The following is a 12,182-nucleotide window of genomic DNA, read 5'->3' as shown; positions in this document are numbered from 1 at the left end:
TGTCTCTCTGAATTCGCTTCCTGATTTTAAAGAGTCTCACCATCTCATAGGCTGCTCTATCACAAACAGGATTTTGTGGTAAATTCAAGGCAACCGTCGAAAAAAAAGTAAGCCGACAGAAAGCAAATATAGGTTTAAGAAGGCAGCCTCAAAATTATTTTCAGATTTGCGCCTGGAGCTTTAAAAATTAGCAAAGTTTCAAGGAAAACAACAAAGGTTATAATGACTTTACAAAGAAAAGGGAAGACTTGGGCCCGGGTTGCATAAAGCACCTTAAGTGTAATTTTCCCTTAAGTGTGTCCTTAAGTATACCTTAAGTTTTACTTAAGTTATTCTCCTATTGTCTTTGCTAAAGGAAAATCACCTCTTAAGTGTCATACTTAAGGGAAAAACTTAAGGTGCTTTGTGCAACTGGGCCCGGGGCCTGACTGTCACACTTTAATGTAATTTTACAATTTATTAATAAAAATACATACTGGTCAAAGCAACGGCTTGATATAACTTTACATTATTTTTAAATATTTTAGCTGTTTCACGAATTTCGTGTAACACGTTTCATGCTTTCATGTCAATTTACCTGAAAAGTATATATGAGTCCATTTAATGGCATGACTTTCAATGTGACAATGTACCGTGTACATTATGTCAACATATTGGGGCATGCTGTCACACAATTAATTAAATCTTTGACATTTACAAGCAGTGGAAGTTCTGTGTTAGATGAAATGACAGGGAAAAAAAACAAGAAAACTATAAAATGTACGCCTAAGGTGTGATAACGTCTGATAAGGATGTAGGTCTGTTTCGAGCATCAGTCTTCAACGCTGCATCCCGTATATCACGCACGCCCGTGACGTCACTGGGCGGGCTAAAGTGTGACGTAGTTTGTTGCTACTCTGCTCAGCCAAAGATTCTCAAGCAGCGGTCCACGTTTACTTTAAATTCTCCTTAGGCTACTACACCCTTTCACTACAAATCCTCCATCTCACCCTAACTCAGTACTAGATTCAGGCAAAAATAACATTTGCCCACAGAGTGTCCGTATGTGGGCAGTTGTGGCCTAATGGTTAGAGAGTCGGACTCATGACCAGAAGGTTGCCGGTTCGATTCCCAGGGCCGGCGGGTAACAACTGAGGTGCCCTTGAGCAAGGCACCTTATCCCTACTTGCTCCCCGGGCGCTGTAGTGATAGCTGCCCACTGCTCCGGGGGTACGTGTGTTCACTACTCTCTGGATGGGTTAAATGCAGAGGTCACACTGGGGGCAGTTGTGGCCTAATGGTTAGAGAGTCGGACTCATGACCAGAAGGTTGCTGGTTCGATTCCCAGGGCCGGCGGGTAACAACTGAAGTGCCCTTGAGCAAGGCACCTTACCCCTACTTGCTCCCCGGGCGCTGTAGTGATAGCTGCCCACTGCTCCGGGGGTACGTGTGTTCACTACTCTCTGGATGGGTTAAATGCAGAGGTCACATTTCGTTGCCTTGTACTTGTACATGTGCAATGACTATAAATTGAATCCAAATCCAAATCCAAATCCAAAATCCAAATCCAAACTGGTAACGTTAGTTCCAGAAGCTATAGAAGATTAACTGACATAACGTTACCTCACCCAGTAAAGGCATACAAAACATAAACAGGCATTAAACATGATTAAAAAATAGAGTAACTTTAAATGAACAATACAAGGTTTATTGTTGCTTATTAAAAACTGAACTCTTACCTTTCTAATTGGAAAAGGGAGTGATGGAGGACATTTTACGCCACTAAATCGTCATTGATAGATCTTTTAAAATGATTGTTTTCGATTACATTTCTTTAACTTAACTTAGTATGTTTTTCAATGCACGCTGATTGCAAAGCTAGCTGTGAAGAACATTGTAAACAGCGCGTGCGAGTGCGACGGTAGATGTGTAGTTATCGCGAGATTTATGAACAATCATTTGATTATTGTTTATTTGAAAAATGGACGAATTAATAAATAAATATTGTATAAATAAAATATTTTGCTTGAGTCTTGATTTATGTACATTAACAATTAATTATATATTTTTCAGGAAACAAGACAAATACTATTTAATGCGTCTATTTCTATGTAATGTATGCATGTAAAAGAGCTATCAAAGCTTCTTTTGTATATTGTATGTGTAGTACAGTCTGTCCGTCGTTTGTACGTTTTTCTATTACAGCGTATAGCTTTAAGATGGATTTAAATGGCTATTATTAGGAATTTGTGTCCCTTGGCGTTACTTTTCACAGAGCACGTGTGTGAACAACTTCGGCCACTAGAGGGGGGTCTGAGGCAGCGGTGACGTCACCGGCTAGTCGAGTACTGTTCTGCTCAGCCACAAGAGAAGAAACAGCCGAAATAACATCATTCGAACATCATTTCAACATCACCGGTAAATGACTGAAGATTCAACATGGTCTGCGGAGGATTTACGTGCTCGAAAAACGCCCTCTGTTCGCTAAATGTAGTTTACATGGTGAGTCACACGCGCACATATGAATATACGTTATACAGCTAACTCGTTAGCCATGGCTAATCCTGCCTCAGTACTAAAATAAATACATTTTATTTACGTTATCTAACGGTTTTGGCTACATTTGAGACATGTTGTTATGAATGTATGTATTTATGATCAATATAAAGGTCTTTCTGGCTAGATCGTAGATAAGGTCTTTGTTTTATAACGCTAACGTTAGATAAATCAGCTAGCTTTGCTGGTTGGACAAAACTCTCTTCTGGTATTTCATTAATTGTAAAACCCACAGTAATATCCTATAATATAAAATGTCATGGGTTGATATTACAAATAAACTAATTGATAGGTTTCGTTTGCCTTAGTGTTGCGTAACCGCTCGTGTTTGTGTAACCTTTTTGTTTACTTATTTACTCATTTGCTTTGGGCACACAGTGTATTTGTAAAACATACCTCATTGTTATGAATAAATAAACCCGTGTTCTTCCACAATTGTTTACCCTGTTGGTCTGGAAGATTCATGGCATGGCAGCTTCATTTATTGATCTGTCAAAATTGAGTAGTGTTTACCTCAAACTTTTAAATATGTTCAGATGATATTTCAGACATTATTAGAGTCTGCTTGCTAATCTAGTAAAATAGATTGCGTACTAAGCAAGATCGTATCACTGCTAATATTCCCATGATGTCTCTGACTCATACCTGTGATGACAGTGCTGAAGATCAACAGCAGTGTCATTATGGAGTCATGATCACACTAACCCAAAACAAAAGACTTTGGACTTTATCAAGACTGCCTGGCTGTAAATAGCAAAATTATTTAGAAAATGACTTGTAGGCTGGTGGTTGAAGATCTAGGCCAGTAACCGAAAGGGTAGAAGGCAAGCCCAACATCTTGGTAAAAGTTCAAACCCCAAAGGTGAACTTTTACCACACTTAACCTTAGGTTACCCATGATGGGTAACCTCCTCCTGTAATCACTTTACTGTAAGTCACTTTGGATAAAAGCATCTCAGTTAAGTAACACTAATAATTAGTACATTTATGAAAGTCAATGTCACGACCTTCTGATCAGACCACCTTGTGGTGTATGTGTTGCTGTTTTAATGTGTTTCTTTCTCTATAACATTATATTGTACCCTCATGCTGACATTTGAGGAACTACAGTGAGGGAAATAAGTATTTGATCCCCTGCTGATTTTGTAAGTTTGCCTACTTACAAACAAATGAAGGGTCTATAATTTTTATGGTGGGTTTATTTGAACTGATAGACACAGAATATTAAAAAAAATCAGGGGAAAAAAATGTTATATAAAGGTTATAAATTGATTTGCATTTCAGTCAGTGAAATAAGTATTTGATCCCCAAGCAAAACATAACTTTGTACTTTGTGGAGAAACCCTTGTTGGCAAGCACAGAGGTCAGACATTTCTGATAGTTGGTCACCAGGTTTGCACATGTGTCCGGATACATTTAGTCCACTCCTCTGTCAATCTTTAAGGTTTCTTGGCTGTCGCTCAGCAAATTGGAGTTTTAGCCTCCTTCACAGAGGTTCTATAGGACTAGGGTCTAGAGACTGGCTAGGACATTTAATGTGCTTCTCCTTAAGCCACTATTTGGTTGTCTTGGCAATATGTTTTGCGTCTTTGTCATGTTAAAGGCTCATCCATGACCCATCTTCAGTGACCTAGTTAAGGGGAGGAGGTTCTCGTCCAAGATTTTACGGTACATGGGCCCGTCCCTCAGCCCCTCAATGCGGTGAAGTCATCCTGTATACCTGTAGCAGAGAAAAAGCCCTAAAGCAGAATGTTTCCAACACTGTGCTTCTCTGTAGACATGATGTTCTTGGGCTCATAGTCAGCATTTCTCTCCCTCCAAACACAGGAGTCCATTTTGGTCTCACAGCAGTGCCAGCACTTTCGCCAAAGCCTTTTCTGAATCATTTTTATGTTCATTGTCAAACTTAAGACCAGCCAGGCGGGCCTTCTTGGGCAGGAGGACCTTGCGGGTGCTTCAGGATTTCAGTCTACTGTGGCATAGCGTGTTACCAATGTGTTACCAATGTTTTGCTTGCTAACTGTGTTCCCAACTGTCTTGAAATCATTAACAGGCTTCTTCCGTGTAGTTCTGGGCTGATCTTTAACATTTCTCATGATCATCTTTACCCCATTGGGGAAATATTGCAGGGAGCTCCAGAACAAGGGCATTTGATAGTTATTTTGTATATCTTCTATTTCCAAATAATCGCACCAACAGTTGTCTCCTTCTCACCAAGCTTCTGTCTGTAGCCTATGCAAGGTTTGTGCAGGTCTCCAATCTTGTCGCTGACATCCTTTAAAACCTATTTGGTCTGGACCATGGTGTTGGAGAGGTTGAACTGGAAGATACAGATTCTGTTGGCAGGCATCTTTTATATACATAACAAGCTGATTTAGGAGTACTTTCTTAAAGTGACAGGACTAATCTGTGGTCCATATAGGCACAGAACCAATCTGTGGAGCCAGAATTCTTGCTAGTTGGTAGGGGATCAAATACTTATTTCACTGACTGAAATGCAAATCAATTTATAACCTTTATATAACATTTTTTTCCCCTGATTTTTTTTAATATTCTGTGTCTATCAGTTCAAATAAACCCACCATAAAAATTATAGACCCTTCATTTGTTTGTAAGTAGGCAAACTTACAAAATCAGCAGGGGATCAAATACTTATTTCCCTCACTGTATGTGCACATTGATTGTTCAGTTGGCCAGTGACATTCCGCCCATGTGTTGTTGATGGCTTTATTACAGTTGCACATTATTCGGTAAGGTTATGTAAATAATCGTGAAGCTCTCTGGAATCTAGACCTGCGATCTTTGATTGTTTTGTGTTATATAAATACTAGACAAACCCTTGTGCTTTAGATTGACCCTGTGATGCAGTGTGTACCTTATAGAGACCGTAGAAATACATATTTTTGAGCAACATGTGCTGTTGTAAGTTTCCCCCAGCTGTAGTTGCATCATGGGATGAGTTTTATTTGAATGAATTTAACAATATAGTGTGACGATCTCAAAAAATCCAGTTGACCCACTTTACTTTCTACGTCTAATTGAACATGATTCATCTTCAGTGTAATATTGTAATATTATTCAGAAAAATGTTGTCCATTTTTTCTTCCAAATTTAAAGAATCTATTTTTTGGCTCATCACAAAGCTCTTATGGCGAGGTCACACTAGTCTTTTTTCTCCACTGACGTCCATCCATACGCATGCGCCAGACCGGAAACGCAAGCTTCTGCGGCAAAGTTTCGCATTTCGCTGCGTTCCAAAGTTCAAGTTTGGTAAACTCTGACCTGCGAATTCGTATCACGTGATGACACGTGACCAATAGTAGATGTACACACCTCGGCTTGACCTTTTCAAAGTCTAATGTGACCACGCCTTTATTCTTAGCCCTAACTACCTGTCACGTAGAGACCACGGCCATTATTATTGCTAATGAATAAAATCAATACCTGTTTTACATTTGTAAATATCCTGTTTCATTCGTAAAAAAGTGTCACTGGAAGTAAAATGGGTGCTGTTACTTCACGCAGTTTTCTGTTGTATTAAAAGTTTGTACGGTAATGACACATTTATTTTCTGTTTGCTTCTTTCTGATTGGTCTAATTTCATCCACAGCTGGTGGGCCTGCTGCTGATTGTTGTAGCAGCATGGGGCAAAGGCTTTGGCATTGTCTCCAGCATCCACATCATCGGAGGCGTGATCGCCGTCGGCTTCTTTCTGCTGCTGATCGCCATTGTGGGGCTCATTGGAGCCGTTCATCATCACCAAGTCATGCTCTTCTTTGTATCCTTTATGTGCCTGCCGTATGATTTTACAGATTATGATTTTCAACAGTTGTGCGCTTCCAATGGTGAATTCAATAAGAATATAATGTTCATGTGCAGATCACTTTCGGTTTTATTGGCTATAAGCCCACTACAACTTTGCGCTAAGTTTTTATATTAGTAAATACTCTCATTAATAGAGCTGTTGTATTTTTCTGCCCCTAGAAAATTAAGCTGTTATGTTTGTAAACAGTTATTTGTGTGTTTTGCTTCTGTCTAACTGACATAATGGCCTTGACCACGAATCAACAGTACATGGTCATTCTCTTTATCGTGTTCCTATTCCAGTTTGGAGTGTCTTGCTCTTGTCTAGCCATGAACCAGGGTCAGCAGGTAGGTCTATCATACTCTAAACCAGTGTTTTTTTAGACTTCTTCGTTGTAAGGTCCCCTTTGTGTAAGGTGTATCGCTTTGTGGACCCCCCAAATAAAGACTAAGGGGCCGATCAGACGGAACGCGTTTTTTGCTGTTAGACGTGCCTCTTTTGAATTGTTTTCAGTTGGCAGGGAGCGTTTTGCGCGCCGGGCGCCTCGCGTTTTTGTCGGAGCGCCTGAAGTTGAAAAATAATCAACTCTGAGCAGAAAAGCGGATGACGTCATGTGCCTTTTTTCCATTGTCCAATCGAATGAATGGAGAGGCGGGGCTTCCGTTGTGTTGACGGAACTTTACAGTTGCTTGAAAGGTCCGGAGACTGCAATGATGGAGGAGAAACTTGTGTTGGCTGTAAACGAGCAAGGTCAGAGTGAGCACCCTGTTTTAAAGTTTCTGCTAATGTCACAGTTAACAGCAACTAGAGAGCTCCTGCTGTATTCCTTGCAGTGTTGGGTGTAACTAGTTACTAAGTAATTAGTCACTGTAATTTAATTCATTTTCACTTGAAAAAGTAAAGTAATGGATTACTCTTATTTTTCCTGTAATTAAATTACAGTTACTTTTGATGTAATTATACTAAATACTTTGTGTAATATATGTGTGTGTAATAGTGGAATTGACGTCAAAATTCAAAGTCTAACTTTAAAATGAATGCTTTAATGTATAATTCTCACATTTCTAATACTTTGGTCAGTTAATAATACTACTTTATGTAGTTTATATTATTTATTTGAATGAATTAAAAGAGCCGTTCCATGTCTATCCTTGAATCACTTAACTAATCAAGGTTTAGGATATAGAAAGTAATTAGTAATAAGTAACTAAATACTTTTTGTAGAGAGTAATTTGTACAGTAATCTAATTACACTATTGAATATGTAATTAGTAACTAGTAATTAATTAATTTTTCAGAGTAACTTACCCAACACTGGACTGACAGTACAGCTGTTTCGGTTGCCTAGCAACATAAAAAACGCTGCCAACCGAAAAAGCAGCACGGATTTTCAAACAGAAAACGTGCGTTCTGTGTGATCGCCCGCTTAAATTTAAAATGTTAAATAAACCAAGAACATATACAATTAAACAATGCTGGAACATACATTCTTTTGGATGGTGGTCTTATTTTTCTGATGTTTGTTTGCACAAAATTTTAATACATGGATATAAATTAATACATTTATATATTTCATAAAATCCCACAAAAACTGGATCTATCTTGGGTCCTTTGGGTCCCCAGTTTGAGAACCACTGCTCTATGATGTCACCGCTTGTTGGGGGGTGACATTTGCGGTACACCACAGAGCACATGTGATGATGTTGCACAATAATGTTTTGAAAAACGTTTTTTCTGTCACATTTTTAAACAGGAGAAATTACTGGCCTCATCCTGGGGATTAATGAGTACTGATACAAGAATCAGTCTTGAGAAAAAACTGGACTGCTGCGGCCTGTTCAACAACACCGAGCAGCAGAGAGAGTTTGTGGCCGACATGAATATGTGTCCAGCTGTAAGAATAATTCCTTGCGTTTTAGACTTTCTCGCTTTATTTATTTCTTGCATTTACTTGTTTATGACATTGTAGCTTAAATGGCAGAGCACGGTACTTGCAATCAGAGGTCTTGAGTTTGATTTCAAGATAATACAAATAAACAAAATGTATCTATAAAACGTGTAGGGGACCAGGAGAAACCAAATGTATAGTGAGAAAATGTACAGGAATGCACTTGATTACTCAAGGAAGATCATTGAAGATTCAATTTCTCATTTCTCTGTCTGCACTTAACTGTATACCTTTATCTGATGATGCACTGGGTGATGGAGGAGTTGAACAAGTGTTAAATCATCACGCTAAAACTAACAAGCCACTTTCTTTTCCTGCAGCCATGTAAACAAAATGGATCTTGCATTACTTGTGGTCTAAAAAGTCTCCAGCATGCCTCAGAAGCTCTGAAGATCCTGGGAGGAGTCGGCCTCTTTTTCAGCTTTACGGAGGTTAGTTTAGGCTAGAAGCCACATAAAACTATATTATAAAATGAATGAAATCAATGATTGTATGAGAGCATCTTTAAATGTGTCTCAGTAAGGATTCACCCAAGGAAATGAATAATATGTTTGTTTAGAAACATTAACACTTGCATGATATGAAGACTTGAGTTATATCAGTAGTCTAATAAGTTATTTTGCATGGGAAGCGTTGCGATCACATAGCTTTATATTTGTGAATTCCCGGTGTCCGTTATTCTTTTATCGTAAGAAATAAACTACTCAAGGTTGAGTGATCATTTTATGATTACAGTTTTTTTTTTTTTTTAATGTAATGTTTCTAGTGTCTTTACTTTTTGTTTATTGTAATGTGTTGTTTTTTGTTTCTTTTTCTCAGATCTTAGGTGTTTGGCTGGCCATGCGCTATAGGAACCAAAAGGACCCCAGAGCAAACCCCAGTGCATTCTTGTAGTCGCTCAGCCCCCCGTCCAAAACTACTAGTTTAGTTCAGCTATTCCAGTTCCCTTTTGCACAGGTAGAGTGGAGCGCATCGAGAGACATCCAGACGTTAAACACGGAACACAATCACCAACAGATTCAACACAGTTTAACTTCAGAACACACATCTCACAGCATATGCAATCTCAATTATTTATACCAGAACACAGGACACATCCATTTTAATGACAGATCTGACCCATTTCTCCAAAGTCTGTAGAGGGTTAATTTAAAGCAGCGGGAATGAGATATCATGTATGATGGGATGATTATTTTAGCACTCCCCCATCCTTGACTTGAGAAGCTCCTCCTGTTCTGTGTATGCACTGAGAATCTGCAATGTAAAGCCATCTGTGTTTGCATGTGCTCTTCTTGTGATATGGTCAGATCACTTATAAATAGGAAGGATGTAGTTCTGAAGCGGTGCCTGTAGTTTCAGTGTAATCGGAATTTAAAAAAACCACGCAAACGTACGTAGGCGTTTAGTAAAATGGTAGTTTTCGAAGCTGGCGTCTATGGTGCTATGAAGTAGTCGAGGTTAATATTGTCATGTATTTCACAGAAAAAGCATCCACGTCTGCCTAGAATCCGTGCGAACCTGTTAAATTCCTGTGTTTTGTCGATGCTTTATGAGGAAGTGTCCGGTCCAGCCTTTGCAGTTTTAGTTTAGTGATTAGATCTAGAAACTCAAATATTTAAGAACTTGTGTAACTGAGCCATGTGAATATGAGGATTTTCCCCTGGCGATGGACTGCCGCCCTCCTGCTGTGCATAGTCTTTACCGTGACAGGGTCAACGTTCACAGATTTACTGCTTTTTCCATTCTTATCTAAACCACAGCCCGGGTCTTACAACCCTCACTGGACTTTTTAAGTTCTTGATTTCGTTTGAAGCTTAGTATTACTCACTGATATAGTGTTTTATCATCTTATGCACTGTTTTGTGAATATTTGTTGAAATAATCTCAGTGTGCCATTTTTGTTCAGTGCGTTTGCTCATTTGCCTGATGGAAAAACAGACGTTCATGCACTTAGTTTATTTGCAAACATTTTTATGCTCAGGCTGTTGCTTGAAGCAAATGCTTTATTGATGTACAAAAATGCTTCTTAAAATCGCAGCCGTCTCGGTTAAATCCTTTTGTAATCTGTTTTTTTGTGTTTTGCAAAATCTCTTATTGTCTCGCATTGTTTTTCATTTTGTGCTGAATAGTGTTAAGTTGCCATTTTAGTGTGTGTGTTTTTTTTTCTCCAATGTACATTGTTGTTGTTGCAGATAGATAATTTACAAAACCTTATGTGTGCAGTTCCATATGTTTTCTCATTATTCCCTCACCAATATGTTTTTCCGTGCTAACTCATATTAATACATAAACAAATTGGATAATAAACACAAAGTCTTAATTGCTATTTTCCGCCCCACATACTGGAGAAAATGGAAACATGTCTCAGTCCAGATGTGTTTAGCTTCACTCGCTCTTGTTCTTTTACTGATGGATTGTGAAGAAGAAATGAAATCAATGTCTGTGCTCTTATACAGTAATTATTTATTGCCGTTGTATGAAGGCACTGATGAACTTGGTGAGTTGTAAGCGCCATTTTCCCTGGGTTTGCCTTGTATTTTTGAAAGTGACTTTTCCAATTAAAAACTCTTGGATCAATATGTGTGTATGAGTAATTTCTGATAGCTACAGGTGAAAGTCTGTCCATCACAGAAAATAAATGCCTTTAATTAATAAATCTCCACATTGATACGGTATATAAAAACAAATGCAGGAAAACAGAAGACATTTTTTTCCTCTCAACTCGCTTTGTATCTACGGTGAACTCGGTATGCTTTACATATAGATTATGCAACTTGTGTAGGTTGGGTGTGTAAAATGATTCATGCTGTGTCATAAAAATTCTACTGTATTGTAAACAAATGTCTCACATTGTGTTCTCCTGGTGAGATACAGTACACTGTCTGTTATGTTTCTGCATATCTGAATACATAACATACATCATGCCCTGAAGGTAACAAGTGCAGAACACTTCAAATAGTATCACAGCTTGATACTGTACGTTTACTGATGGATATTTATGTGCAAGCTTATGCAGCACTTTGTCATTGGTCAATAATTCAGAGGTGGTTTGTCTCTGTTGTCTGCAAGCGAGTTCCTCAAACACACTGCCGCCATGTGGTACCCACTGGAACAACACATTTGTTCTAAAAACACTGCATTTAAAGCAACATTTCACCCAAAAACGAAAATTCAAGTTGTTCCAAATCTGTATACATTTCGTTCTGATGAACACAGAGAAAGATATTTGGAAGAATGCTTGTAAGCAAAGAGTCCTTGGCCATTGAGTAGGAAAATTGCTTAATAAACTTATTTGTTCTGTTGAACGCTAAAGAAGATATTTTGAAGAATGTAGGAAAGCAAACCGTTCCGAGGCACTCTTGACTACCATCGTCATTTTTCCTACTATGGTAGTCAATGGTGGACAATGAGTGTTTGGTTACAAGCATTTTTCCAAATATCTTTCTCTTTGCTCATTAGAACAAAGAAATGAAAAGTTGGTTCCAAAATGAAATAACGCCATTTAAAAATTAAAAAGTCGTGTTTTTTATTATGTTATTATGTTTTTATTGTTTTATTGAGTTAGTTAGCTGAATTTTTTGAGTTATTATGGCTTAAATCAAAACAAACCAACTGCAGTTTGATAGTAATTGGAATGCACAACAAAAAAACATGATTTTTATCTCATTTTGGAAACAAACTCTTCAAATGTATACAGATCTGGAACAACTTCAGGTGAGTAAATGATGACAGACTTTTTTGGTTGAACTGTCCCTTTAAATCCTGTCTTGCGCAATGACTTACCGAAATTGATACTGTTAGTGTTTAATGATAGTAAAGCCCTGTTTAATGTTAAACATCCTGTTTCTGAACATATTCTGTGCATATATAATTAAAACAAAACTAGAACTGATG

General features: G+C 38.2%; 1 protein-coding gene across 2 annotated transcripts; it reads left to right on the top strand.

Moving 5' to 3' along the window:
• Nucleotides 1-2,272: 2,272 nt before the first annotated feature.
• tspan31 (tetraspanin 31) lies at nucleotides 2,273-10,865 on the top strand. Of its 2 annotated transcripts, none has more exons than XM_057319952.1 (6): nucleotides 2,273-2,481; nucleotides 6,146-6,313; nucleotides 6,643-6,687; nucleotides 8,094-8,234; nucleotides 8,609-8,719; nucleotides 9,108-10,865. In XM_057319952.1, exons 1-6 carry the CDS (start codon nucleotides 2,419-2,421, stop codon nucleotides 9,180-9,182), a joined length of 603 nt encoding a protein of 200 aa, XP_057175935.1. In that variant the 5' UTR covers nucleotides 2,273-2,418; the 3' UTR covers nucleotides 9,183-10,865. The 2 variants fall into 2 exon arrangements, with proteins under 2 accessions (XP_057175935.1, XP_057175933.1); XM_057319950.1 differs by having other exon boundaries at nucleotides 6,607-6,687.
• Nucleotides 10,866-12,182: the final 1,317 nt, after the last annotated feature.

The sequence above is a fragment of the Triplophysa rosa genome, linkage group LG21 (assembly GCF_024868665.1).
Source record: "Triplophysa rosa linkage group LG21, Trosa_1v2, whole genome shotgun sequence".
Lineage (NCBI taxonomy): Eukaryota > Metazoa > Chordata > Actinopteri > Cypriniformes > Nemacheilidae > Triplophysa > Triplophysa rosa.
This window is presented reverse-complemented; position numbering and strand designations above follow the sequence as displayed.

Excerpts from the sequence above, each read along its gene's own strand:
- tspan31 (XM_057319950.1), top strand. The coding sequence starts at position 2,419 with ATGGTCTGCGGAGGATTTACGTGCTCGAAAAACGCCCTCTGTTCGCTA. Across the intron at positions 2,482-6,145 it reads CGCTAAATGTAGTTTACATG|CTGGTGGGCCTGCTGCTGAT; the intron begins GTGAGTCACACG and ends TTTCATCCACAG. Across the intron at positions 8,235-8,608 it reads ACATGAATATGTGTCCAGCT|CCATGTAAACAAAATGGATC; the intron begins GTAAGAATAATT and ends CTTTTCCTGCAG.